Genomic DNA, 13,910 nt, shown 5'->3' with positions numbered 1-13,910 from the left:
AAAATTTACTGTGTAAAAAGCTTGCCCGCCGCCACCAGGTGCGCTAGTGTTCGCGTTAATTTTGGCAGCTGTTTTTGTTGTCATCTTTGCTATCTGTTCTGTGGTTCTGATCTTGTGCCCTTCTGCAATGTTGCTCCAGGAATGCGCGAAGTCAGCCCAATTGAGGGGGACAGAAAAGTTACCTTGAAATTTTGCGCGCAAAAAAATTTGAATCGATCTTCATTCTTCAGCAACTGTTACGATCAGTTCCGATTTCCGCCGCATTTGAGTGTCCTTTTTTTCGTTTCCCACCATGTTTAAAGTTCGCCGTTGGTTTAGTTGGTTGATCAACAGATCGCCCACGCGTTATCGAAACTTGTGTAACAGCTTAAACACCGTCAGCAGTGATTTTGAATTCAGTAGCGTGGAAAATTTGTACGAAGAGATCGGGAAACATAACGGCAGGGATTTGAGGGATCACATGTAAGTTTGTTAGATTTGATAAAACGAAACACTAATGATTACAGGGCTCTATATTCTTGTACTGGGTTCTGATGCCAGAAAACCTTCAGTGCCTCACGAGGAAAAATCGTATTCTTGAGGCTTCGTCATTTTTACAGCGATTTGATCTGGGTATATTGCCAGTGACTCACTACAGAAGTATTTTTACATATTTCTCTCCAATTCTTCCAGGAATTCATACGGTTTTTTTCTGCCAAATTTGCTCCAGTAAAGACTTGGTCACTATTTTAACGACAAGTTCTAGTCTTGTTCAAAGCAGAAAGGTTTCTAAAGTCACTTTGTTGAGAACAATGGTGTAATCTATCAATGCTCCAGAGATTCCTTTGAAAATAAAAAAGCGAGTTTCTTCAGGAATTCCTTTACATATTTTCGAGGAAAAGATCCTCCAAAGAGTACACCCAGAGACTGCTCTAGTGATTCATTCCGAATTCCCCTAAAGATGTCTCCAGCCATTCTCCCAGAAAGTCATCCTGAAATTCCTCCCGTAATTTCACAAGCGATGTTTAAATGCATTCTTCCATAAGTCTCTAGATTCCTATAAAAGTGCTTACAGGAATTCTACTTTAGAAATTCTTTAGGATATTTCCTAAATATCTCATGTAAATTGTCCTTCCCTGGGCTTGGGATTATATTTTCCAGGGAGCGATGAATTTTGATAATTGATCGCTGTTGTTAGTAGTTTTGATTAGATGTTGGGTAAATTTCAAAGCAATGGCAACCTTTTTATTACAAAATTTAGATATTATCTTCTGACCTAAAGATTCTGGTTAAACTACTGTACTATGCAGTTGGGCTGCACTACGCTATCACTCATCAAAATTACTTTCACTTCGGGAAAATATAATTTCAAACTGGCGAGAAGATTACAGACTGAGGGTGGGTTAGGAGCACAATCAGACCCTTGAATGTGCAATGTGGGGTAGTGATTGGGAATGCCATTGACGGTTTGTAATCTTCTACGAGGTTTTCGAAAACCAACAGGGCGCGTGCACCGGGTTGCGGATAGGAGCAAAGGGAGATCAATAGCATCTACCTAAAATAATAGAGCAAAAAGCCGTTCCATGATTAGGTAATGTTAAGCGATCTTCTATGGTGTTCTAGTACTATAAAATTCTTCACTCACTGGGAATTCTGGCCTTGATAATATCAATAGTGATAAAAACATAAAATAATACCTAATACTTAATAAGTACAATGTAGCTTTAATGTAGTAATAAATGAAATAAAATCAATTTTCTATACTTGACAAGGTTTTGAAGACAATCAATGAGTGAAAGAACTACCTATTAGAAAAGCCACATCAGCTAAGTCTATACATATACAAATGTTGGTCATAGGGTCATGGCGAGCATTCGATATGTATGTCTATGACTGATTCTGATCTAATAGGGGCACTAGAAGACCACGCGGACAATTTCGAAACAAATTATTTTTATACATCGGTCTTACGTTCCGAAAGGCTCAGCTATGCTGCAAAGTAATTTTATAAGTTATTCATTACTGCTGTTTAATTGTTTATAATTCTAACAAAACTACATAATTAACTCATTACTAATCACTGTTCCTATATTCTCTTTTTCTCTCCTTCTTATCTGTTGCATGATTATGAGCATCACTAATATAATGCATGAGCATGCACAATAAGAATAATTTCAGGATTGAAAGCAGTACATGGATACCTGGATAGAATAGCTTCGAAAAGGGCGCTCAAAATATAATATTTCTGGTCAGGGAAGTATTTAATCAAGGGTATGTAAATTTTTTTCCATTATTAACACCTAGATCACACAAACAAATGAACTAATATCAAATATTTTTTAAATATTTTTACATAAATCAGCATCGTCAATCAGTGTAAAAACAGATAAAGTTTGTAAAGTTATCACCATCGATTAAATTGCGCTCTGTATAGTAATGTTCATTCAGTATCAAAATCTCCTAAAGCGTCGCATTGTGCCATCAGCAGCCCTTAGCATCACTCTCATATTGTTATTATTTTGTTGTTTATAAAATTTCTAGAAAGCGATCAGCATATTCTTTCTTACTTGTACAATGGCCGATCTATTTGGAATTTTAATAAGTCAAATCAAACTTCAAAACTCAAATTAAATTGCTTTCAGCACATTTACATTTTGCAGCATTAATCGCATTACTGTGTCAAGTCTTCTCCATTCCCTATACCCTACCCCAACCCTTCTTATCCTTTCCGATGGTGTTCAAGTGGTCCGCATAGACTATTACGGCCATTACCTATCCCTTACCCCGGCTTTGGACTGACTTGCGCTCTCATTGCCCCACCAAACGCTGCAAAATGAAAATGAAAATGAAAATGAAATATCTCATGTAAATTGTCCTTGGATTCTTCAAAAGTTTATTGAGGGCTTCATAAAAATCCACCGATTTTTTACAAATAAATTCCTCCACCTAAGATTTTCAAGAATTCTTCCAGAGAATTCTGTACAGCTGTCACTATCAACGTCTAAAATTTGCCGATTTTGACAGGCCGACTGCGATACAATTCCTGTAGGATATTATCAAAGGTTTTGTTTAGTAATTTTCCCAACAATTTAGAAATTTCAAAGGCGTCGAAGATTTTTCAAAGATCATAACTTCAAAACTCCATGAGTTAATTATGTATTTAATCAGGAGTTCCATTGATTGAAATTACTTAAGCATTTCCTTCAGAAAAACCCTCCAAACCGGTTTCCAATAATTTTTGAAGAATTTTATCAACAATTCCCTGATGGAGAAATTTCTGAAAAAATTCAAGATAAGTTCACTGAGGATGTCTGTGAGAAATTTATGAAAGAACATGTTGCGGAATTCCTGAAGGAATCTCTGTAGTATTCTATGAAGGTAGTTTTTAAATGAGTTCGGAACGGAAATTTTATAGATAATTCTGAGAAAAATGGGAAATTTATGCAAGGAATCGATCAAGGAAGCGCTTTTTTTTGAAAAAAAGAAATGTCAGTTAAAACGAAAGTAGCTGTAGAAATTCTGCAAAGAATCGGTGAGAAGTTTCTTTAGAGATTTCTTACTAGCAGCAAAACAGGCTTCAGGGAATATTAAGGGCAGAAAGCTCATAGTGATTATTTAGAGATCTTTCTAGAAATTAATGGTTGAGTTCTCGCAGCCATGCTAAACCAAACTCTTGGAAGAAATCCCACGATAAATTCCAGGGACTGCGGGCTCTCTTGAGAAATTTCGAGAAGAATCTAGAGGAATTACTGTACGAATCTCTGAAAAAATTGAGAAGGATTTCTTAAAAGTAACCTAAACTAAATTTTTGGAGGGATTCTGTTGGAAGTCCGTGAAATAATGAATCAGGGGCGAATCGTAACCTCGCTTGTAAAATTGTAAAACACTAAAAATTGTCATGTGCTCTTTTGTTCAAACTACGAAAAACTGTAGCTTTTCCATCGCTAAACAACTCAATTCTCGAACAATTTTTCAAGTAATATCTCCATGGATTCTTCAAATTTGGATGCAAATGATTATTTTGTTCAGTAATTAGCAACTCATCTTGAAAAACCTCCAAGACTTTCTCAGAAGAATCCTCTCAGTATTTAATTTCAGCAATAATTTTCGATTTTTTTCAGGGAATATATCCAATAATTCAAAACAATATCCTCGAATCCCTTAAGACATCCCTGGGAAAATTCCTAGATAAATTCTTTGAGAACTTCCTTAGGAAATTTCTGCTGGACTTTCTAAAGAAATCATAGAAGGAATCCCTGGAGCAATTTCTACAGCTATCTTTAGAGAAATTCTTGGAATCTTGGGGAAACTGAACGATAATTCTGGAGGAAATTCTAACAAATCAGTGAAGGTTCCTCTGGAGCAATTATTACGATTATTACTTGAGTTCTTGAAACTGTTCTAAACGGAAACCACAACAACAACAAAAAATACTGGATGAACTTAAGGATTTTTTTTTTTGCAGATTAGTAAAGAATCTTTGTAGTAACATCTTTATGAAATTCATGGTAGAGCCTCAGGGGCAATTTTTTTGGTTATCCTTTTAGAATATCCAGACTGGATTCTCAAAGATATCTTGAACAAATTGCAGCGAGGAATTCCGTAAAGGACAGTTATACAATCAATAAATAGATTTTTTTATCGAATACCTGAAAAAGTTTCTGATGAAATTACTGGATTTAAAAAAAATGCATACAGTACCAAGAAAAACAATATGTACTTGTAGATAGTTAAAAAAAATCAAATATTCATAGAAAAATATCTGCAATGGATATCATCTCATGTGTTTTAAGATGTTCTTTTAGAAAATTTTGTTAGATATTATTCGAGGTTTCGAATCATTATTTTTCTATAATTACTTAGTACTCTATCTAGACAATCTAACAAGATTTTATTAGGAGATCGTACAGATTCTTTCAGGAGTTCATATGAATTTCAACAGAAACTCAATCAAAAATAACGTAAGGATTGCATTCAGAAATACCTCTAGAATTATTTCATCAATTTTTATTATGATTTCTATAAAATATTCCTGATATATCCTTAAAAGAATCAATGGAAACAATATAGATACATTCTATAAAATTTTCCGTAGAAAATTTCTCTAGGAATTTCTATAGGATTTTCTGAAGGAATCTTTACGAATTTCTGATGGTTTCCTTCAAAAAAATCGTAGCCGAAATCCTAATTAAATCAAAAACGACATTTGTGGAAGAAATCATATAAAATTATTGGGAACATCTCTATATAAATGACTGTTTGAATTCTGGAAGATGTCCAAAACGGCATTCCTTGCGAACTCGATGGAAGAATCGGTTGCGATATGTTGTTGCAGGACTGAGAACTTTGTTGAGAAGTTTTTGAAAGAATCTGTATAGCAGGGCTGGTTGCGACTAAACGTCCTAACACTTCTAACATAGGATCTTTACAGACCTCATGCCTGGAAAAGATACTGAACAGGAACTAAGAAAACAAAAATATACCGAACAGAATATCCCTATGTTTTTTTCTGGGAATTTATCGTAATATTCAGACAAGTATTACTAATACTAATCGTATTACACCTTAGGCCACGATCACAGTGTGTAGGGTGTCCCAGAAAGTATGGGCACGACTTTACCACTGCCATTTCGAGTCTAGTGCTGATAGAAATCTGATTTTCACACATTTCATTATTACGCTTAGTAAAAACAGAATTTGAATTTTGAAGGAATTTCCGCTACCTGTTTGTCGATGGTGTTAGGGGAATTAGGGACATAACGGACACATCAAGCAAATGCTTTGTTTAGGACCATACAATGATATTTTTTTTCAATTTACTCCCAGCTAGTTTTCAAGTTTGATATTAGTACGACGTTCTACATTCATTCATGGTAATAAAAATCATCATATCTCGATTACTTTTTCAAATCGACGTAAGTAACTTTTATACGGTTTTGAGAAAACTAATTGCGAAGAATCACAACCTGTCTTCTAAAACTGTTTTAAAATGAATCACCTTTTTAACATTTTTTCGCCGTGTACATCGCTCAAATTTTGCATACACTCAGCTTACGTTCAAAAACTAGGTAGTTTCTATTATTTCCCACAAAAATAATTATAAGAAAATGATAAGCCGTTTCATTCAGTTACTTTCGACGTTTTTCTACCAGTGTAAAATCGGCTCAAGTAGTGTTTTGTTTTGATTCGTGGTTAAGTCACTTTGTCTCTCCATACAGCGGGGCGGCGAAAGTAGTGGTTAGGTTGCAAAAGTTGAAAATCTTACTTTCGTCGTTTTGTAAATCCGGAAATTAAACGTTCTAAAAGTGAAAAGTTGAGTTGGTACAGAACGGTACGTGTAGAATTCCGCCTGCTTAACACGTAGGATCGATAAAGTAAGTTTGTATACTTTTTTTACTTGAGTCTGTATGAATAAGTTTTCGAGATATGTCAGAAGAGCGAGATAGAAAATTAGGTCCAAAACAAGGCTGGTAAAAAGCTATCGGGGCAAAAAGATCAATTGAATGAAACTTAATGATTCCAAAATATTTAATGTCTGTCAGTCGTTCTGATATGTGAAAGAGCTCTCCCTCTATCAAAAAAGCTAAAAATAACCTTTCTGGGTTCGTCATTTTGGTAAAAAATTAGATTCTCCCACCGCCTTGCTTATATGCCAATTTGAAGCAGAGAAAAAGTCAAAAGTCAAGTTTCAAAGGACAATTGAAGCAAAACATAAACTTTATTACCGTCAAACATTTTAAATGTAATACAAATTTTATGCCGTGTATGCAATTCTGATGAAGTGTGCATATTCCCAGAGATTGAGAGGGTGTCCATTTCGCCCCGGTTGTTCATTATGCCCCTTATCCCCCTACATTTCTGAAAGCTCCTCTTTACAGTTTTACACAAATCGTGTCATATTTCAGTGACTTTATCGTACGCAATTTATGTTAGGCCAAAAAGTACGTATAATGAAAAACTGAAAAAATATATTTATCATTGCCGATACGATAAATGATCAGACCATCACATATTTTATTGGAAATTATAAACTTAAGTATATAAAATTTGGATAGAAACAAAAAAATCCGATTTCAGCCGTGGTCGATTTTTAAAAGGGTCAAAACAAAGTCCTTGAAATTCCTTCAAAACATGTTGAAACCTAAAATTTTTGTTGCCTATCAAAAAGTATAGATAATTGACATAATTAAATTTAAAATGAAATATTTTTTTTATAAATATTGAAAATGCCAGAAAAGCTATGATTTCGTGAAATTATCTTATGATTATTCAGAATTTTAACATTTTAATAAATAGCAAAGTTAAATCAAATTTTAAACGAAAATTTTTATGGAATATCTTGGATATAATGTATTTGAACTCACTACATCGAAAGACTTTGATAAAAACAGATAAAAGTAGACGCTGGGAAGGAGCTTAGGGCAGATTAAAAGTGCCAGTACTATCCCTATCGCTACTGACAAAAGAGACATCTTTATACTCCTGATTCTTGTTAAGATTGTGTGTTTGTTTTCGTGGTTTCTATATGATCTATTTCCTTTCCATCTCTCTTTGGTTCCTGTTCGGTTAATTTTTTAATTTGTTTTCAAGCATAAGGCCTCTAAAATTTCTATTTCAGAGGCACCCGCATTGGGAATTCATCCACGGTTTCTTCCAGAAATTACTAAAAAAAGCCCTAGGGATTATTCCAGGAAAATCGTTACGAACTTTTCCAGGAATTCTTAATCCAACTCTTTCAGAAATTACTTTATAAATTTCAACAGCATTTTATCTAGGGACTTTTTTATTGTTTCAAACATTTTTCGAGTAAAAATCTCAAAATCTTCATGGTTTTTTCAAAAAGGTTTCACGCCGGCAAATACTATAGAAATCATTCTAGAAATTCCTCTGATTATTCCTGCACATTTATTCAGAAATGAGTATTATATGATGTTTCCAAATGTGTTTTTTTTAATCCTGCTGGATGTCATCTGGCGATTTGAATAGATGTTTCTAAAAAATCTTAACAATCTACCTATCTAGAAAATCCACAAGGATTTTCTCAGACGCTTAATTGAGAATTCAATTAGGATTTCACTTAGAAATACTTCCTGGTTTATTCCAAGAATTGGTCCAAAAAATCTAAAAGAATATCCTCGACATATCTTTAAAAGCATTAATTCCTTGAGAACTTACGTGGAAAATTTCTCTAAGTATTCCTGAAGGAAGTTTTGGAGAATTTGAAGAAATTTGTGAAAGTCTCCTTAGACAAATTCCTAGTTAAAATGTTAAATAAATCCAAAACGACATTTTAGGAGAAATTACTGGTTTCTGGAGGACTGAAAACTTTCTTTTGTGAATGAGTCTGTACAGTAGTTCTGGTAGTGATCAAAAGTTCAGGAGCTTTTCAAAAAATCTTTTAAGTATTTTGCAAGAAAGTTCTTAGTCCTCCTGGAATTCATCCAATGACTCTTCCATCAATTTTCATGGTATTTCATCCAAGATATCCATTTAGAACATCTACGAGAAATCAACAAGCAATTGCTAGAGATTCATCCGCTGATTTCTTAGGATTCCCTTCAGAATTATTATTCAGGATTTCATAAAGATTTCAACAGATTATTTTCTTCAGGAATGGCTCCAGAGATTTCTTCTAAGACGCTTTCAGGAATTTCTATAGTAATTCTACGAGAAATTTCACAAGAAAGGCCTCAAAATTAATCGAGCAGTTTTTCCAGGAATATCTTCAAGGAAATATAAGATACATTTTTGAATAATTATTGGAATAATTTCTGATAACAACAACTAAACAATAAATACCTTTATAATAAAGAGAATAGAATAAAGATAAAGAGAATACCTCTTGGACTCTTGAAGTCTTGGAGAATTTTATTGAACAATTGCTAAAATAATTATTGATAAATATTCATTCAATGTAGGGGAACTTACGTATTCTCGGCAGTCTAAGCCGATGCCGCGCTTCTTTTGTAATTTTCTTAGACATCAGCAGACAAATTACTTGTTTGTCTGTTTATATTTATGCGCTGCTCAATCCTCTATCGATTCACACCGACAGACTTGTTAAAATCATTTTCGAAACGTTTTCACAACGCTGCGAACATCTATTGACTTCGGCAACTTTTTCATAAGAGCTGCAGGCTAATCTGTTTGGCAGCTCCAAATCAGTCGGTTAACACGCCTCAAGTTCATTTGAATTGATGACATCTCTGGCGAAACTGTTTGATCCGTCTCGGAAATCTCGTCAGCGGGTAGCTGACAGAACGAAGAATCATCTGAATGTTTCATTTGTGTGTTTGGATAAGATTGATTCGAATCCAATCCACCAAGATTCCCCTTGAAAAAATATTTAGAAAAGTTGGAGAAGTACTCGCTGGATGATTTTTTGAAGAAAGTCTCTATGAAAATCATTAGAAGAATTACTGAAAAAACAGCGTTGAAACATCTGGAAGATTGGTTGTAAGGTTTCCTGGAAAAATCCATAAAGATTTTTTTTCGAAAACTCTGGAATTAACTTTTGTAGATCTTGTTGAAATAACTCCTGTTGCATTTTTAAGAACATCTCCTAGATTAACAACTGGATAAATTGGAGACGGAATCAGTAGAATTATCTCCGGAAGAAATTATGGGACAGTTTCCAGAATAATCCATCGGGAAATTACTGAAGCTAGTAGCATTGGGATGTTTCAAAAATTTGTTGGAGCAATTCCATGAAAAATACCTAGTGAAATTCCTGAATGAATTATTGGGGAGAATGTCTAGAGGATTTTTTGATGGACTCCTGGAGTCCCTGAAAGTATTCCAGTAGAAAATCTCTGGAGAAATCACTAGAAAAATCCCTGAAGCTTTTCCTTGAGTAATCTAAGAAGAAGTCCAAGACTCTCAGACAGGCCTCTACCAGGCCAGATATAAGAGTCCCTGTTAGAATCTCTGACGTGATTTCTGGGGTTACTTCTTGAAAAATTATAGGTTGGATAATTGAAGGTACCCCGAACGAATTTTTCGGTGGAATTCCTTAGGATATTTAAAAAAAATCACCTAATGAATTTCAGAAGAAATCTGCTCCAGAGATACTTGCACTGATTCCTTATTAAATAATAAGGAATCAGTGCAAGCATCCTCCAAAACTGTTGCACATGATTGCTATACGATTTCAACAACGATTAGGCTTCAGGAATTACTACAAAGAGTCCTCCTAAGATTCTTCCATAAATTTTATGAGAAATTTCTCAAGATAGACCTCCAGGAATTCTTCAAGTGATGTCTTCAAGGAATTATGAAAGAAATTTCTCAAAAATAATTGGAATAATTTCTGATAAAAATCCAGGTCTCTTGAAGCAATTTTGGAGAATTTAATAGATCAAAAATTGTTGAATTTGAATCTCTGAAGGAATTTCTTGACAACATCTGACAGAATTCGTTTCAAATATGTATCGAAACGATCGGAGGAGTTACTGGAATAAGCCTTAAATCAAATTTCCAACATTATTCCACTTATAAAGTATTGAGAAACACTGGTGAAGTTATCTCGGGATGAAATGCTGGTTTCCCTGGTAGAATTTATTACCGAATTCCTGAAAAAGTTCTTGATAGTTTTTCTGGAATCATCTTTGGGAAATTTTAAAAGCAATCGCTTTTAGAAACCGTGGATGTTTTCTGAACAAATTTCCTTTGAAAATGATTAGAAGAAGTATTGAAAAAAGAGTAGAAAGTTCTGGAGTTGTTGGAAGGTTTCCTGGAAAAATCTAATTCCTGAACGATCTCTGGGGCTGTTTTCAGAATAATCCATCAGTAAATTACTGAAGGTATATAATTGGAATGTTCTAAAAATTTGTTGAACCAATACCATACAAAATTGCTAAGGAAATTTCTGAATTAATTATTGGAAGAATTGGTGAAGGAATGTCTAGCAGATTTTTTTGAAGGAATTTTGGAGTCCATGGAATGGAATATTTCCAAGACTAGGAATCTTTGAAGAAATCACAAAAAAAAAAATCATGAAGCTTTCCTTTTAGAAATCTGAGCACAGTTCTTTTGCGTACGAGTATGCTGACAAACAAATATTAAAATCCGGTAATAATTCGCTGACCAGTGAGTGTTTTGTATTTTTTTATTCACTGTTTTTGTTCACTACCAGAAAGTTTGAGATAAGTTGATCGACTAGGTACGTTCGTTATTTTTGCAGAATAGTGCCTTTGAAACCGCCTAAGCCGGTCATTGTGACAGCCATGTTTGGAGTCTTACATGTTTTACCTTAAAAATAGAGACTTTTTATAGACTTCCATTGAAACAGTGACCAAATCTCTTCAAAGAGACCTCCTGAAAGCCCTGAGTATTATTATTTATCTTCATTTCAGTGGCGTTTCGTCCTTGGCGAGTTCACCTCTTAACTAATACAGCCCTGGTGTAGGAGTTCATGGTAGAAGCTCTGGAGTAATTTCTGGGGTGGCTTTTAGAAAAATGTCAGGTGAAAACATAATTGGTAATTAATAAAATTTTGAAAGAATTTCTTGGAGGAATTTCATTAAAATGTTCGTAAAGGAATCACTAAATGAACTCCTGAACAAATCATCAGATTAATTATTTAAATAATTGATCATCTTTTTAGTCTCTTTCGTCATATATGAGATCACACTACCAGACCTCTGATTCCAAAATTTCCTGGTTTATTGCAGAGCGTACAATCTATACCTCCGGCAGTACTTCTATGCTTTACGCGACTCACGGCTGAACGCAAATCGGAGTGCCGACGATATGTCTTCTGTTCGAAACTCCGATGACCTGGAAGGAGAGCTGTATCAATTTTGGGAGGAAGACTTGCTGGTAAGTACCTGAATCACATTGTGGGTGCAACTACAGATTAATTATAACCTAATTTTGAAGAAACGGCCTCGCGGAAGGATGTATTCCCCGAATTTGCCCCGGATTTGCATCTGTAGTTGCGAGAAGGTTTGGCAAAAAGTGGCTCCGTCAGTGAGTTTTGCCTCATGGGATGCTGGATGGGTGTTTCAAGGTGACGACCGAAATATGCACAAACTGGCCCGAAAATCTTGTGAACGGGTCGAGGACAGACTTTTCGAAGGCGTCGATGGGTACGGATTCTTCAACTTTCGGTATTATTGAATGGGGCAAATGATTTTTTACAGTTTCAATAAGATCAATCTTGTAAAACACGCATAAATACAGTTCTGAGTTATTTGACTCCTAATCTTCCGTATGCTTCAGTGTTTCGATTCTACATAAGAGAATAACGCAAATATTGATTATTTAAAGTTTGTAGTCTATGTAACTAATTTTGTAGCTTTTATTAAAAAAAAACGTAAATTTAGTTTATCGCAAGAGAAGTAAAAATTATAGAGAAAATTCATAGAAATGAGTAGTAGAACCCCAGACAAACAGATTTGACTCTAAATCACAGAAACATTATTAGGTACCCAATATATAATAGTTTCGACCAATTTAGCAGATTTTTTTTCTCTGTTATCGTTGATTTTGAACTTTTGATGTCTTTAGAGAAATCCTGTGCGTTGGTTGACTGTTTGAACCAACCGTTGAATGAGTATATAATGAACATAATCCGAGTATAATCTTCGTTTGTCTGTGGTAAAACAAAGATATGGCTAGATTTCTTGATTGCAACGCCGGACAACAGCGATGGTCATCTATAAATTATTAAAAGATAGCAAAATTCTCTAAAAATAGTTCAATAATATATCAAAATTAGGAGCACAGTTAAACTACGGTCATAAATACTTGTTCTACAGTTGTTGTTGTTTGTGCTTGTTCGATTCCATTCTCTCTCTATCGCATATTTTTGGGGCATTCATTTGGGATGGATTGATCAATTCAAGTATTGAAAGCAAAGTTGTTAATGTACGGGGTCTTAAACAAACCTAGGTTTCACCTTTCTCTCTCTCTATCACAGTGAATGTGGTTAATTTTTCGATTTAACTTATCGATTTAAGTTGAACATATACCTTCAAATTTGCTATCAACTAGGGCAAACAATGTCTAAAATGATCAAACAAAATGCTTAATACCTATTTACGCTCTCTGCTTTCTCTGATCACACACACTTTGTGCTTCTAAGTACAAAGAAATATTTTGGGGAACATTTTCAGTGATTTATGTATGTCTTAACAAGTTAAAAATCTTCATTTTTTGAACAATGAGAGAATATTTACAACGAAGAGGTGTTCATTTGAAACAAATCTTCCTGCTTGATCTTCATGTAAATGATTTTGATTGGTAAAGCTATTTTAGTACATTTCCATGGTTCCACAAGTGCTTATATAGTCTACCTGGAAAGAGGATTCTACGTGTCCCCCTTTCTTTCACTTAATTAATACAGTTTAAATATTAATGTTTTGAAGAGCTCGCTTCAAAGTTCCAAATACTTGACACCATTGGTTCTGCTGTGCTGCGAATTCCGTCCGTCGGTAATGTTCAACATCCTTGAGTAGGAAGATGGTGAGCAAACTTAGAAATCCTCGAATAGTTGCATTTCAACCTTGTCCAGTGACCGGGCCGATTTCCAGTCCGTTTCCGGGTAGTCGTCGAAATTGCTGGTATCTCCCTCGAATACAAACTTTGGCACGATAGGAGGCTGAAAAGAATGAGAAAGCATAGCCAAGTTGGATTGTGTTGGTCATGGTTTTTAAAATTTCCAAAAAGATTATCGATCGGCGAGATTCGAACTCACGACTCTCAGCTTAATCTCGTGGTTTAACACGATGTTCGTCCGAATCGAGGGTGGCGAGTTTAAGGCTTAGGCTAAATAATTTCTGAACGGATTTACTTCCGGTTTTCACTGTTTACTTCCAAATCACATATTGATTGAATTAATGACTAAAGATGTAAAACACGTCGAAAATACAAAAGTTTGAAGAAGCCAGACCTTTTGCTCGGTTCGACGCCTATTTATTCAGAAGACA

The 13,910-nt window shown here is 34.7% G+C and overlaps 2 protein-coding genes across 3 annotated transcripts in view; one reads left to right on the top strand and one right to left on the bottom strand.

Annotated features, from left to right (window-relative positions):
- The first annotated feature begins 235 nt into the window (after window positions 1-235).
- Window positions 236-12,632, top strand: LOC5575459. The gene is made up of 3 exons (XM_001661927.2): window positions 236-462; window positions 11,652-11,799; window positions 11,860-12,632. Exons 1-3 carry the CDS (start codon window positions 293-295, stop codon window positions 12,097-12,099), a joined length of 558 nt encoding a protein of 185 aa, XP_001661977.2. The 5' UTR covers window positions 236-292; the 3' UTR covers window positions 12,100-12,632.
- LOC5575457 (cAMP-dependent protein kinase catalytic subunit PRKX) overlaps window positions 12,114-13,910 on the bottom strand; it is a 251,102-nt gene continuing 249,305 nt past the window's right edge. For both annotated transcript variants that reach the window (XM_001661926.2, XM_021848840.1), the window contains exon 9: window positions 12,114-13,582. In XM_001661926.2, the coding sequence (XP_001661976.2) occupies window positions 13,457-13,582 (126 nt within the window). In that variant the 3' untranslated portion in view covers window positions 12,114-13,456. The remainder of the gene's footprint in view (window positions 13,583-13,910) is intronic.

The sequence above is a fragment of the Aedes aegypti genome, chromosome 3 (genome assembly GCF_002204515.2).
Source record: "Aedes aegypti strain LVP_AGWG chromosome 3, AaegL5.0 Primary Assembly, whole genome shotgun sequence".
NCBI classification, from domain to species: Eukaryota; Metazoa; Arthropoda; class Insecta; order Diptera; family Culicidae; genus Aedes; species Aedes aegypti.
The sequence above is the reverse complement of the archived record's forward strand: the minus strand, read 5'-3'. Positions and strand labels throughout refer to the sequence as shown.

What these genes read in the sequence shown, in the direction of transcription:
- LOC5575459 (XM_001661927.2), top strand. Translation starts at nt 293, where the DNA reads ATGTTTAAAGTTCGCCGTTGGTTTAGTTGGTTGATCAACAGATCGCCC. An exon ending in AGGGATTTGAGGGATCACAT is followed by an intron (nt 463 to 11,651) that starts GTAAGTTTGTTA and finishes GGTTTATTGCAG; the next exon opens with AGCGTACAATCTATACCTCC. An exon ending in TTTGGGAGGAAGACTTGCTG is followed by an intron (nt 11,800 to 11,859) that starts GTAAGTACCTGA and finishes CTAATTTTGAAG; the next exon opens with AAACGGCCTCGCGGAAGGAT.